We start from the raw sequence: 15,371 nt of genomic DNA, 5'->3' as shown, positions 1-15,371 counted from the left end.
CAAGCACATTTTACTCCAAATTGTAATGCATGCAGATGTTTTACTTTTACTATTCTTTATTCTATTTTTCTATTGTTTTCAATAATGATTCTCATTACTGTTGTGATAGAGAGCCTATAAGTCGGTTTCCATCATGGGATTTTAATGTGTCTAAAGGACTTTTCTCTTGGTTTACTCACCATTTTTCAATATTTATTGTTTGTTTTTGTGCAAAAGTATGTAAAATATTGTGTTGTTTTTAACTAATTTATTTATCTCTTGTTCTTATTTTACTCAATGTGATTTATTTTAAGAATGTGAAGGTTAATTTTATGTTAGACAAAACTGACTTTTTTAACTTAGTGGTAATGAGAATATTATAATGAACCATTTTATTCACAATGCGGTAATCAGACTATTATAACAAACATCTTTTTTCTGCATTGCGGTAATAAGAATAACATAATAACCATATTTTTCACATTGCGGTAAAGAGAATATCATAATGAGCATCTTTCATTCATTGCATTAATGAGAATATCACAAAAACCGACTTTTTTCAAATTGTGGTAATAAGAATATCGTACCGACCATCTTTTTTCACATTCCGGTAATGAGAATTTCATAACAAACGAGAATATCCTAATGACCATCTTTTTCACATTGCTGTATTGAGAATATCAAAACCATCTTTTTCACTGGGAAGTAATGAGAATATTGTAATGACCATCTTTTCCACATTACGGTAATGAGGATATAATTAAGAACAATGCCCTCAACTGAACCAGGTTAATGGTGGTTGACATCTAAACTGAACAATTTTTACACTAAAGCTACATGTCAAACCATTTGTTTTGTACCTTTTGGACTGTTTAATTCATAAAAGAACCTCTGGTGACAGCAAAAGCATGCGATAGATGTAAGTTCCTCTCTTACTTTTAGAACGAACATGCAAGTGTTTACTAAATCAATATTTTATGAAGTAAATGCACACCATTAAAATTGTATATATATACAGTTCACATAGATATTAAAAGCTTCCTATTCTCATGTACTAGCAAGTCTGAAGCCTTCCTTACATGGCGTTTTCATGGGCATGGATTATGATAATTGTGAATGAACATGCACAAGTGCTCTATTTACAAATGTTTGGAATTCACTAACATATACACTTTTTACCAACAAATCTGGGGAATACGGCAGCACGTTTTCAGGAAGCTCCATTTTATGTGTAAATTACTCCCAATTTTTACGTGTATTTACAAAGTTTTTATGAATGAGTTCCATTGTTTGCTGCTTGGTAAAGACAAATATGAAAGTATGTAAATACTGTATATAAGGAACATTTCCTATTAGGTTTAAAGATGCACTCTTTATGTAATATTATAGTACTGATGTATTAATATTATTAATAATAATATAATATTTGCGTTTATGTCCACTGACACTGAGCAGAGTCTGTCTGGGTTTTTAACTGTCAAAATGCAGATTAAATGAGCATCCATTTGAGACAAACCAAAAACATTGGTGGAGAGAGTACAGGCCCACAGCCTCATAAATGCAGAATGATGTACATATGGTGGAATGCTCTCAGATGCACTGAGGTTAACCAGCAAGAATTAATTGCTTCCAGAGGTTACCACAACTAAGTAAAACCCCTGATCGCTCTGTGTTGAGTAACATTCCAGCTAAACCAGCATGCCGATCATAGCTGTAATTTTCATAGCTGAATATTGATTCTGCTTGAATATAGGGAGAGGATATGAATTCATTCATGACCTAAGGCATTTAAGAATATGAAAAAGTAACTGGATGATAACTGTTGGGGGAGGGGACTGACCAACCATATTTCCAGAAAACACTGGTGTCTTGTGTGTGTGTATGTGTGTGTGTGTGTGTGTGCGCGCGCACTTCACTGTCATTAATCTTGCTGTCAAACGTTAGGTAGGAGAGATCAGTGTGGATTTCACTAGCAACCTCATTGTCTGTTCAAACACTGCAAATGCACATCAATAAAACATACATATATATCAGGGTGACAGTATGGGAATACAATAATTACATTAAAGTCATACATTTTATCAGATCGTGCACTCCATTGGAATCAAACCCATGGCCTTGCCGTTGCTACCATTCAACAATGATGCATTCGCAAAGAGGCTCTTATTGCTTTTCACTTTTATAAAGTCATATCGGTCTATTTTATCCAACCACTGTCTTATGTTCTGTATTGTGATATTAAGATTTGTTAACTAGGCAACATACACAATCAATGCTAGCTTTGAATGACTGTTGTTGAGGGTAAACATTGTAAGCATATTTTCAAGAATTTCGTTTATTTAGTTTAGTTGACTTGAATAATATTTTATTTGCACTACCTTGAGGGTTTTTGTTTTTTAATAAAACAATAATTTAACATTTTGGCCTTCAAAAGATTTAAAAATTATGTGTTGTGCATTAATGACACTGGTCTATTATTAGGTCTTGACAGTGTTTACATTCACAGATTTTCAATTCAACACAATGGCAGATTCTGATTGTTTGTTTATATGAACCCTAAACTCTTCTGCTTATGGAAAGAGCAGCTTTTAGTTTAAATGTTAGCATAGCACTGATTAACCAGCTTGAGAATGCTGACAAATGCTCCTATCAGTGCTCCTGTCAGTTTGTCTTTTTAAACATACCTAAAACTATGGCACGGAAATGTTCTTCTTATGTTGCTAAATGGTTCTAAGTTCCCCTTCTGTCACTCACTCACTAAGGGGACAGACGGGGTCTTCCTGGGACGCCAAACGTACCTGTGAACCTGAGAAAAGGCCAATGTCAAGTTGGCAGACAGAATTTGCATGCCCCGCCCCAGACATACGGGAAGGGAAAAGGGAAGCGGGACAGCGAGTCCCAGTCAGAATTTTTCTTCAGAGCCGAACGGTTGTGCAACAGCAAAGCTGTTGGCAAGAAGCACTGCTGTTGGATCTACAGCGCGTTTCCAGCTGGCATTTTCTCTCTCTACACACTGTGTAGTCCACGCCCCTGGGCGCTTCAACAGCTCTTTCATTGCCTGAAAGAGTGTTTCTCCTCCTACAAAGAGTTTATTTCCTCTAAAAGAGTTCGAGTTCCCACTCATAAAAGAGCAATACACAGCAGGCGTTGAACGTCCTTTTCAGGACGCGTCTTTTTAAAGATGTTTTTCCGTCTCTGTGTAGTTCCTGGATTCGGTTGATTTCTCTCCACTTCTGACAGTCATAAAAGCTGCCTCACGTGCCTGGGCTGCGATCACACGCAGGCAGCGTTTTATGAATGGCTCAGGTTCTCAGTGCGAGAACATAGCCATGGCAACATCTCACGGGAGAAAGCCACTTCAGCCGACCCTGTGTCGTTCCTTCTTCCCACAGGATTGAGGACGACCCGGCTGGCGATGAAGGCAGTTTGGGGATGACGACGGGCTCTGTTTCTCCGGGTAAATCCCCACTAACTACCAGCCCCCCGGCACGCTTGCTTGCTTCCATCTGAGCTCGAGATGAGTGCAGCTCACCTCGCTGCCAGCCGGCATTCTCCCTTGAGCCCCCGGAATTTAATGATGAGAGCGTCACATCAGCGTCTGATGCTGATGACTCGTCTGGGCTGCCACCTTCGGGTCTGCTCGCCCAGTCTGAGGCTGACGCGCAGATGTCCACTATGCTTTCCCGGGCTTCCACGAGCGCGAGGCTGGACTGGAAACCTCCGTCCCCCCCTCACGGCTACTCGATCGGTTCCTCGGGTCAGGGCGCCACTCTTTGCCACCCCCAGTTCCTTTCTTCCCGGAAGTGTATGACGAGCTGACGCGGTCGTGGAGGGCACCTTTCACTGCCCGGAACTGACCCCTCCGCTTGTCCGCTCTCACTACCCTGGATGGCGGGGCGGCCCACGGGTACACGGAGTTACCCCAGGTGGACAGAGCGGTTGTGATCCACTTGTGTCCCGAGAACGCCGCCACCTGGCGGGACCCCCATGGCCTGTAGAATGACGTCATCACTGACCTCGAAAGTCTACAGCGCCACCGGACAGGCCGCCTCTGCCCAGCATGCCATGGCTCTCCTGCAAGTTCACCAAGCCAAGGTATTCAAAGATCTGCACTTAGGTAGTTCCAACCCTGACATGCTACAGGAACTGCGCTCTGCCACCGACCTCGCCCTCAGAGCCACGAAGATCACAGCGCAGGCACTCGGGCGGGCGATGTCAACCCTTGTGGTCCAGGAGTGTCACATCTGGCTGAACATTGTCGAGATGTGCGACGTTGACAAGGCACGCTTCATCAATGCCCCGTCTCCCTTCGCTCAGCAGTTTTCGGCAGTGAAGAAACAAGATGGCATATCTTGCCGCGGTCATCCTGGTGGCCCCTTACTGGCCCACCAGGGCCTGGTTCTCGGATCTTACGCTCCTCGCGACCTCCCTAGAAAATTCCCCTGAGGAAGGACCTTCTTTCTCAGGGACGGGGCACCCTCTGGAACCTCCACGTCTGGCCCCTGGACGGGATGCGGAAGATCTAGTGGATCTACCACCTGCAGTCGTAGACACGATCAACCAAGCCAGAGCTCCATCCACCAGGCAACTTTACGCACTATAGTGGCGCTTGTTTGCAAATTGGTGTTCTTCTCGAGCCACAGAATCACAGAGGTGCACAGTTCGGTCAGTGCTTTCATTCCTGCAGGAGAGGCTGGAGGGGAGGCTGTCCCCCTCCACCTTGAAGGTGTATTTATAGCTGCTATTGTAGCCCACCACAACGCAGTAGATGGCAAGTCCTTAGGTAAGCATGACTTGATTATCAGGAGACTGAAACCTCCCCGGCCTAGCCCGTTCCCCTCCTGAGATCTCTCTGTGGTCCTCTCTGGCCTTCAGAGATCCCCCTTAGAACCGCTTGATTCAGTTGAGCTCAAGGCCCTCTACCTGACGACGGCCCTCCTGATCGCGTTAGCCTCCATCAAGAGTTTTGGGGACCTGCATGCGTTCTCTGTCAGCGACACCTGCCTGGAATTCGGTCCGGCACATACTCACGTTATCCTGAGGCCGCGACAGGGCTACGTGCCCAAGGTTCCTACAACCCCCTTCAGAGACCAGGTTGTGAAACTGCAAGCAAGCTGGCCCGGGAGGAGGCAGACCCAGCCTTCTCGTTGCTGTGTCCGGTATGTGCTTTGCATATCTATTTGGACCGCAGAGCTCTAGATGTTCTGAGCAGCTCTTTGTCTGCTTCGGCGGACAGCGGAAAGGGAACGCCATCTTCAAACAGAGGTTAGATCACTGGGTCGTTGATGCTATTTCCTTAGCTGATCACACCCAGGCCATGCCCGCACCCTTGCGGGTTCGAGCACACTCTACGAGAAGTGTGGCATCCTCGTGGGCACTGGCCCATGGCACCTCATTAGCAGACATCTTCAACACCCAATACCTTTGCCAGATTTTACAATCTCAGGGTTGAGTCGGTCTCGTCCCGTGTTTTATCAAGTCCGAGCCGGTAGAACTCTGTAACGCAGCACAAACGACCGGGTATTCCGCTTGCACACAGTGCCCTTCACCAAGATCATCCTGTGCGCCTTCTATCCCAGGTTAGTCACTAAGCGTCGGTCCCTGGATGTTCTCCTCCCTAGCCTTCTGGCCGGCGAATTCAGCGGAGCAATTGGCGGCCAGAACCAATACGAGTCACAGGTGCTCTGTAATGGGGTCGGGCACCACGGGCTTAGTTCCCTTCTCAGGCAAACTCCCTGTGATGTATTTCCCGCGGTATGGTCCCCCTGTCGGCGGACCCACGTTTCCCTTGGGCAGCCCCGCTGCCCCGGTCGCCATGCTGTAGAGTCCCCCCTCATTAGGCTGGACCTACCACCACGCTATTTTCCACGTACAGCTTCAAAACCCTCGTTGTGTATTTGCCACATTTTATCCCCCACTAGACTGGATAGGATGTGGCTTCCGCAGGGTCTTTTCCCCCTGAAAGAATAGGACTGGGAAAGACCACCTTCCCCGATGCGTTTCATAATGTTAAGATGGCCCCAGCCGCTTCACGTCCTATGTGAGAGACATAGTGAGAGAAAAGGCAGCGGCTGCCGGGCTTGCTCCAATGACAGTCATGTAGCACCTGTTCCCCCCCTCAGGTGTGCGGGGAACCTAAGGTCTGTATGTGACATCTCTTTGGGGGCGTTGGGGAGGGCTACGTACTCTAGCACGCAGTAGCCTGCTTGCACCTGTCTCGACAGTTCACGTAACACGGTCGGTGCGTGGTGTTTTAAGATGGTTTAGATGGTTTTTAGTCGAGTGAGTGACAGAAGGAGAACGTCATGGTTACTGATGTAACCTCCGTTCCCCGAGGGACAGAACGAGATGTTGTGTCCCTCCTGCCAGAGCACTAGACCTACCACTGTAAACGACCGTACCTTATTTTTGGCTCCTCAGTGCAAAATCCTGACTGGCACTCGCTGCCCCACTTCCCTTTATACCCGTATGTCCGGGGCGGGGCATGCAAATTCTGTCTGCCAACTTGACATTGGCCTTTTCTCAGGTTCAGAGGTACGTTTGGCGTCCCAGGAAGACCCCTTGTGTCACTTCATTCAACACAACGTCTCGTTCCTTCCCTCGGGGAATGGAGGTTACAACAGTAACCATGACGTTCAGCCATTAAACTGTACATGGCTAAAGCGTATCAGTTCTTTGAACATGGAATATGTTCAGCCAATTCACTCACGGAGCTGGTAGGTCAGTTGACATGTAATCTCTTAGCCAATCAGCAAGCAAACTCTATGTTTGAGTATCATTTAAATTGCTTCAATTGTTTGCAGGTAAGCTGGTTTCACTGCAGCATGTTACAAGAGTTTCTTTGCACTGAAACCCACCTCCTCCCCAGCATCACATCTCTAGATCATCTTATGCAGTAGCAGCATGCAAGCACCACCTCTTTCAATCAGATAGATATTTTGTTTGGATCAAGATCAATTGGATAATTTTTTCCAAATGAAGTGTTTAAAGTTTTACATTTCCATAAAACTTTATAATAATGTTGTATTTGTTAACATTAATTAATGCATAAGGAAAGAATGAGTTTGAGCCCATGCATCTTATCTTTATATGAGAAAATTAAGTTACTCTTGATAGCACAAATGGTTTGCAGTTCCTTTGTTCATCCATCCATCCATCCATCTCCTATAGCCGCTTGTCCTATGTAGGGTTGCAGGTAGTGTTGGAGCCTATTCCAGCTGTCTCAGACCGAAGCCAGGGAAACATCCTGGAAAAGTGGCCAGTCCATCACAGTGCAACACACACGGTCATACATATTCATACTCACTCACACCTACGGGCAATTTAGGGTCTCCAATTAACTTAACCTGCATGTTTTTGGACTGTGGGGGAAACCGGAGCACCCGGAGGAAATCCACACGAACACAGGGAGAACATGTTAACTCCAAATAGAAAGGACTATTGACTCGAACCCGGGACCTTCTTGCTGTGAGGAGGCAGTGTCAAGAGTTGAGAACACAATACAATGGGGGAACAAAAAAAGAAAATCCCCAAACAATGTCGTATAGCTTGCAAATCTGAAGCCTAATATCTTACAGCGTTTCGTTCAATGTAAGCGCAGCGTAGATCTAGCGGGAAGCCTAATATCTTACAGCGTTTCGTTCAATGTAAGCGCAGCGTAGATCTAGCAGGAAAATTAGCAGCTGTACATCATCTAACCATTAGCTAGGTAAATCCTAGCCAATCACATGTAAGCCATTGCTTTGCTCTGCTCACAATCTATCACATTGCTGTTTCAGTGTGCTAATATGGCAACCTCCACCATCCCACCACCACCAGTTGAGTCCCGTCCTGCACAGGGTTAAGCTCCTCGCCTGCCTCCTATCTCTGGCAGGATCTGATGGTTCTGAGTACAACTTCTTCGGACTGTCAGATGGGGCTTACACCAAAGAGAGACATTACAGTCCTGTGTTATATTCATCAAATAAATGTAATCTAAAACTTTACTTAAATCTGCGAGTCTTCCTGATAGAAATAAAAAATCGGAACCAGAATATTTACATTCATTACGATTCCCATTTTGATATGCAGTATAAGAAACAAAAGAACATTAATATAGCATGTAAATGTTCAAAGGACTCTGATGCTGAGGTTTTCTCTTCTGCAAACTGATTGATTTGCATGAGTTCTAATGTTTGTACCATCAGAAGTGCTGCATCATGCTCTTTAAGGTCATCTCTGCATACAAAAGATATGAAATGGTGGAGATGACATTTTCTGCTCAAAGACAAAAAGCGAAGCCCTTTTTTCACCATTATTATCATGTAATTTCAGTCCATAGTAAGTCGGTGCTGCCACTGGGATGTGCAGCTTTGTCTTATGTTTTATTCTACCTGAAATTATGAATGATTAATATTTGACACATTTAACCACAATACAAGGAAATAAAACAGGCTTTTTAACCCTTGTGCATCAATTAAAAAAAGTTACACATAGGTTCATTATGGACAAAAATGTCCATGTCCAAAAACTGTCATAAAAATATTATAGATTTATATTTTTTTCCACTTTCACTGACATAGTTTTTTTAACCAGCATCAGCTCTAATCATAATGACCAAACATTCATTCATTTTTAGAATTTTAACCCTTTAAACGCTGGTTTGTTTACATAATGCCACTGTTGTTTTTTTAGGAAAAAATGAAAAATAGTAATTATTTTCAATTTAATAGATGCTAAGCAGAATTTTTTTTCTTTGATTATTAGAGCCTCGGATATGTCAATGATTAACAACGACATTCATTTTGATGCTTTCATATTTTTTATGCAGCATCAGATTTAAAAAAAAGCTACCACTCAGGTCCATAATGGACAAAAATGGCCATGTCAAAAAAGTGTCATAAAAATATTATAGAATAATATTTTTTCTACTTTCACTGACTTATATTTTAACCAGCATCAGCTCTAATCATAATTACCAAACATTCATTTATTTTCAGAATTGTAACACTTTAAACGCCGGTTTGTTTACATAATGCCACTGTTGTTTTTTATAAAAAATATAATAATTATAATTATTTTCAATTTAATAAATGCTAAACAGAATTTTTTTAATTTTTATTATTAGAGCCTCAGACACATACAAACCACACTCTGAAATCCATACCAACACACTCACATAATTATATATTCATAATGTATCTAATTGGCTCTATAATATGCATAAGCCAAAAACAGCAGAAAACAACAACAAAAGCGATGATATGCCAAACCTGAAAAAATGGCACGATCTGGTAAAAAATATTTAAAATGTAAATTTTGAAGCCTTGCCAACATAATGAAAGCATGTTAAACAAGATTGCATAATTTTATAGTTAAATGGCACTGGGATTAAAAATCGCAGTTTTAATGGGTTTCAATGTGCCATTTTTGTCCAAAACGACGCTAAGAGGGAGTATTTTGTGTAACTAGTGCAAAAAATATTTTTTTAAAGAAAATAGGGTGAAATATTAAAATTCCAATAAAAATTCACACCTGTGGAAAATTTTATGCAGTTAGCATTAACACAGACAAAGTTATCAAAAAAACAAAACTGAAAAAGCCAAAAATGTCCACAAGGATGCACAAGGGTTAATCTAGAAATCTAGAAAATCTAAAAAGACATCAAGTGATGTTTACATTAGTTCAATTTGTAGAGGTGAGATTAAATTGTATGCAAATGTATGGTGTTTTTTTCCAATCGAGTATCCTGAGTCCTCTATTGAAACAGCATCTTATGCGATTATCAATATTATTTTTAATTTAAAGCTGATGTGTTTTTTTCTCACCTTCTGTAGACTTGTGGGGTTCAGTTGTGTTTTATCAATGATCTTCACTGCTACCTGCAACATAAACACAGTGTTACTATTAAATGTGTATATTTATAGATTCATATAATATCCCTGTGGCCTGTAGATGTTATGATTATCTCAAGGCTCCAGGGTGTCTATGTCATCATCTCTCAAGCGTCACAGCAGAACGGCTCTGTATCTTATGTAATGTGGAATCTCTGGTGGTTCTGAGAGGGAGTTCTGACATTCAGGCCGTAAATTATGCAGGCTGTTTCAAGTGCGAGGTAAGTGCCTGCTTTCACACATCCTCGAAGCTTTCAGGTTTGTATCGGGTTAACCGGATGAACCTTCTTCATCTGACAGGAAAACATTACCAGGATACTAAACACACATCTGGAGGCAAAGCAATATCTTTCGATATCCAAGGTGAATCAAGGAGTTTGGATGGGAAAAATCAATCGAGTATACGGTACAAATAACAAATTTCACTTTCAAAACTAGTTTGTTACCTCAGTGGATTTTTTACTCATTTAAAACTTTTCCAACTAAACTCGAATTTGATGCGCAATGATACATTTGAACAGAAACAATGGATTACTTTGGAGCCTTTCATACTGAAAGTACTAGAGTAAAGTGATAAGAAGTTATTTAAAGTCACTCTTTTTTTAGGTCAAGAGCTATTTTCTACATTGCAAGTAAGAGTTGTTTTATGTGAAAGCAAACTTATCCAGGCCTAAAAATATTGATCATACATGTGGATGAATAGCTGATGTATAAAACTAAAGATTAGTCATGAATACATAAATACATAAAACAACATAAAACTAAAATATAACATGGTTCACTATGCCAGACATTATTTTGACCCTAAACTTGAAATATGACTACTGACTGTGCTAGAAAGAAAGAAACCACTGTACTCTACTGATCATCAACATGTGACATAATTAACTGCACCAGTTTTTAATGATACAGCCACATCCCGGAAAAGCACATTTCCGGTAAAGTGCAGGACAAGCAAACTATTGACATCAGCAGACCAGCAAAACAGACAGTTTGTCAGATATTTTAAGTAGGGTCCTTCACCTCTCGTCCTGTTAAGACATGGCGAGCGAGTTTGACTTTTGCAAAGTTGCCTTTGCCGATGGTTTTGAGCAGTCTGTAGTTGCCGATGTGAGGCTGTTCCTCTGTGATGGACGCCACGGAGTTTCGACTGCGCGGGAGACTCTGGCGACTCGCTGATTTTGTGGGTGGTGCTGGTGTGTCCGTGTAGCCATCGACAGATGTGTGCTGAAAAACAAAAGTAAAGGGTTTTAAAAATGAAGTTTTGCATACAATCAGAGAACTTGGGAGCGGGTATTCCAAATGTATATGGAAATTACGTCAACCAATATTGTAAATTATTAGTTTCACTTCATCACAACAAATAAAATATGATGAAATCGACCTCATTCAGTCAATTTTGGCGCCACTCTGTTAACATTTCACCCCAAGACTTGAGCTCACACATGATCATACGTGTAACAACACTTCCAGCTTCGGCCACTGGGGACAGTGATTTGAATTTCAGCAAGCAAAGGCCGATTTTAGCAGCAAAACTTTTGCCGAATTCAGTGTGATTAGTCTGCATTACGTCACATCTTACTGTTTTGTCAGCATCTCGCGTCATGAGTGTTAAGTTTTTAAAATGATATGCCTAGTAAAATATAGTTATAACTTTTTCAAACGCATCTTGAAGAACCCCTGCATTCTGATCCATTATGTTTCACTTCATCCACCTATTTATGGATGCAAAACATCGCTCCTTAAGGACATCGTTGGCTGGTGTCTGGTGGGCGTGAACCTAAACCAGCATTAAAAGGCCTTCTTAAAGGGATAGTCCACCCAAAAATTTTTATTCTGTCAATATTTACTCATCTCCTTGTCGTACCAAGTCTGTTTTACTTTCTATCTTCCAACAAGTCTTTTTGACATAAAATGAAATTGAATAATGACTCTGGGCTGTCAAATATGTACCAAAATGCTAATTAAATTGATAAAACTGATGATTACATTTTGATTTTGATTTCTACAGTAACATTGCATTGTCCCTTTTAAAAACTAACATGCAATTGATGATTTGACAATCCATTTGCTCTGCAATCTCAAGGCTAAATTGTAAATATTAAAATGAATAGGCATCTTTGTATTCATTTATTAAATATTGGCAGAAAAAAAAAACCCTCCGTAGTCAAGGTCCCTAAAGGACAAAAACCTCCATATAACCACAGTCAAAGTACTAACTGTGTCATGAAGTTTGGTCATGAGACATACAAGAGACAATGTTTTTTTGTTGTTGTTGTTGTGATTAACATGTTTTATTGATTCCCAAATAAATACAAAATAAAGCACAACATAAATTAACAGAATCAGAACCGATGAGGTTTGACATTATTGTCCTGTCGCCATATTTGATTTGTGCTCTCTTTATAGGAGTTGAACAATGATTTGATTTGAGAGAAAATAACGACATCAATTTAATTTTATTAATCATACAAAGTCATTGTTTTGCTTCAGAAGATTTGTACAATTGTGCACGAGTCCGATTGACTACTTTTACTGCGGTTTTATGGTCTTTTTTGGAGCTTGACTTCCCAGAGTCACTATTGAATTTCATTATAAGGCAAAAGTCTGTGTGAAGATTTTTTTAAACGTTTCCTTTTCTGGAAGAAAGAATATACAAGATTTTGCTCATCCCTAACCTGCGTTACGACTCTTGCTCAATCAGACAATCAAATGAATGTGGCGTAATAAACACAGGCACCAGTAACCTCGGCTCATCCGCAGTGCTATTGCAGTGGTCGGTGTACAGAAGCTACAGGAGAGAGTGAGAGAGCCGAGAGACCTTCAGTCTAAACCACAGAGAGCACTTACAGCAGAATGCATTACAGCAGAGCGCTGGGACCACTAGACTGAGGCTTCATTTCCCTGAGCCTGTGGATATTTGAGATGTTTCGGCCATCACAAAAAGCTCTTTTTGAAACAGAGATCCCTCTGGACATAACATCATAAAATAATATGAAGGTTTTCAGCAAGACAAAAAAAAATGAAAAAATGAAAAATATGAATAAGGATTTAGAAGAAAATTAGACCTGGCTGTTTTTAACACAATATTAAGTGAGTAGTGACAGATGGCTGATTTAATGGCCAGGGGTTAAATTATGGGTGTAAACACGCAAACAACCCAAGCCTCTCAAAAAAAATTATTTTTAGAAATTGTAACTAAAAATTCACTCCAATGAAATGGTACAGAAAGCTGCGAATGTGTCTCTTAAAATAGCACAGGTTTTAGCCTTGACAATCCTGTAGGGGGTTATGTCCTTGTACATTGAAATATGATTTAAAAAAATTGTGCACTGAATTCGAAAAGAAAAAAAGGTTGGGAGATGCACAAATAATGTACAAGTACCAATAATGTTAACAGTTCTTTGTACATCCATTGAAAAATTATATTTTAAGTATCACATTCAGGGGGTCTGGGTATCTATGGTATCTATATGGTTCGCAAGTTCGAATCCCAGGGTGTGCTGAGTAACTCCAGCCAGGTCTCCTAAGCAACCAAACTGGCCCGGTTGCTAGGGAGGTTAGAGTCACATGGGGTAACCTCCTCGTGATCGCTATAATGTGGTTCTTGCTCTCGGTGGGGCACGTGGCGAGTTGTGCGTGGATGCCGCGGTGCATGGCATGAAGCTATGGGCTGAAATATGTGCCACCAGAAACTGAATTTGAACCATTATATTTGAATTTGAATGGCTAAACTTGAATAATTGCATTGAAAAACTGAATTTGAATCACATCATTTGAAATTGTATTGTTTAATTAAAATTGAATTTATTCAAAAACTGAATCTGAATTGTATCATTTGAAATTGAATTTATTCGTTTGGAACTGAAGTCCAATAAAATTTGATCCTCTCTATATATCTTCACATTCACTTCTCACAATTCAGATTCAGTTCTCAAATTCAATTTCAAGTTACTGAGACAGACATCCGGGTAGTTGGATGCCGCTCCGTGTCTCTCCTGACAGCTCATCTTTACAGACTGATCGAAGACGATTATTAGACGATCGAAGGTCTCATATAATATTAAATTATATAATTATAGGTCAAATATTATTTACATATTGTTAGTAAGTAATACAACAAAGCACGACGTATTGCATAACTACAAATCACCGCGAGAGCTTTCTAATATCGCGCCACTGAGTGACGTCTGTACATCCGGGTCAGAGAGCACCTGTCCATCAAAAGCTCACTATCCAATCAGAGTAGATCACTGTTAAGCCCACCCCCACGAGAGGTTTGTCTCAAAACAGCAAACGAAAAACTGCGAAGCGTAAGCGAAATCTGTGGCAATGTATTCAGAATCCACGATTTACGAAAACGAATCTTTGAAAAACATTAACAAAAAATGAAGCATATTTGAAGAGCCTGTTAAATTAGTGCGACTGAGTTCATTTTTTCATTTTAATTGTGTTTTCTTCTTTTGTAATGGAATATTTTTCATAGTTTCTGAAAAAGTTACGTTCAGTTTTATAAAGTTACATTCATTATTATTGACACAATCGTAATTCCATAGTTTCATGGCAGGTAACGTACTGTGCTCCAAAACATTGGTGCTGATTGGCCCAAGAGGAGTCCTATGCGCCAATGAACGCTATCTATCGATCTGCGCTCGATTGATCTTCCTTCATCCTCCAACTACCCGGATGTCTGTCTCAGTAACTTGAAATTGAATTTGAGAACTGAATCTGAATTGTGAGAAGTGAATGTGAAGATATATAGAGAGTTTAATTTTCAGTGAGGATCAAATTTTATTGGACTTCAGTTCCAAACGAATAAATTCAATTTCAAATGATACAATTCAGATTCAGTTTTTGAATAAATTCAATTTTAATTAAACAATACAATTTCAAATGATGTGATTCAAATTCAGTTTTTCAATGCAATTATTCAAGTTTAGCCATTCAAATTCAAATATAAATGGTTCAAATTCAGTTTCTGGTGGCACATATTTCAGCCCATATGAAGCCTCCATGCAGGCTAGGTCTCCGAGGTAACCCGCTCAACAAGCCACATGATAAGATGTGCGGATTGACTGTCTCAGACGCGGAGGCATCTGAGATTCGTCCTCCGCCACCCAGATTGAGGCGAATCACTATGCCACCACGAGGACTTGGGAATTGGGCATTCCAAATTGGGGAGACATTTTTTTTAAATAAAATATAAAATATCAGATATCAAATTCGGATTGTTCAAATGAAGATAACTGTTAATCACAATATCGCTATTTTTACTACGGTGTGCATCGTTTTCAAAATGTTCATCTTTTTTAAGATTCATTTTCTATTTTTTAGAAAGTAAATTTTTTGTGTGTGAGAAAATATAATAGTAAATAAATGTAAATGTAATTTTTTGCAGTTTTATGTGCAAGTCCTTTATTAAACTATAAAATTGTGTGGCCTCATACAGCAATATACCGGCCACGTACGACATCGTGAATTAACAACCACATCCATCGATCACTTAAGAAAACTGTGCGT

The 15,371-nt window shown here is 40.5% G+C and overlaps 1 protein-coding gene across 4 annotated transcripts in view; it reads right to left on the bottom strand.

Annotated features, from left to right (window-relative positions):
* The window catches only part of LOC127639841 (serine/threonine-protein kinase MARK1-like), a 77,116-nt gene that overhangs the window by 48,422 nt on the left and 13,323 nt on the right, over positions 1–15,371 (bottom strand). For 3 of the 4 annotated variants that reach the window (XM_052122120.1, XM_052122122.1, XM_052122121.1), the window contains exons 2-3: positions 10,875–11,078; positions 9,786–9,839 (exon numbers count right to left, since the gene is read on the bottom strand). In XM_052122120.1, coding sequence (XP_051978080.1) covers positions 9,786–9,839; positions 10,875–11,078 — 258 coding nt within the window. Of the gene's footprint in view, positions 1–7,086; positions 7,317–9,785; positions 9,840–10,874; positions 11,079–15,371 lie in introns of those variants that run through there. The other variant, XM_052122123.1, reaches the window with a different exon arrangement.

This window comes from Xyrauchen texanus, chromosome 48 (assembly GCF_025860055.1).
Source record: "Xyrauchen texanus isolate HMW12.3.18 chromosome 48, RBS_HiC_50CHRs, whole genome shotgun sequence".
In the NCBI taxonomy this organism is placed as follows: Eukaryota; Metazoa; Chordata; class Actinopteri; order Cypriniformes; family Catostomidae; genus Xyrauchen; species Xyrauchen texanus.
The sequence above is the reverse complement of the archived record's forward strand: the minus strand, read 5'-3'. Positions and strand labels throughout refer to the sequence as shown.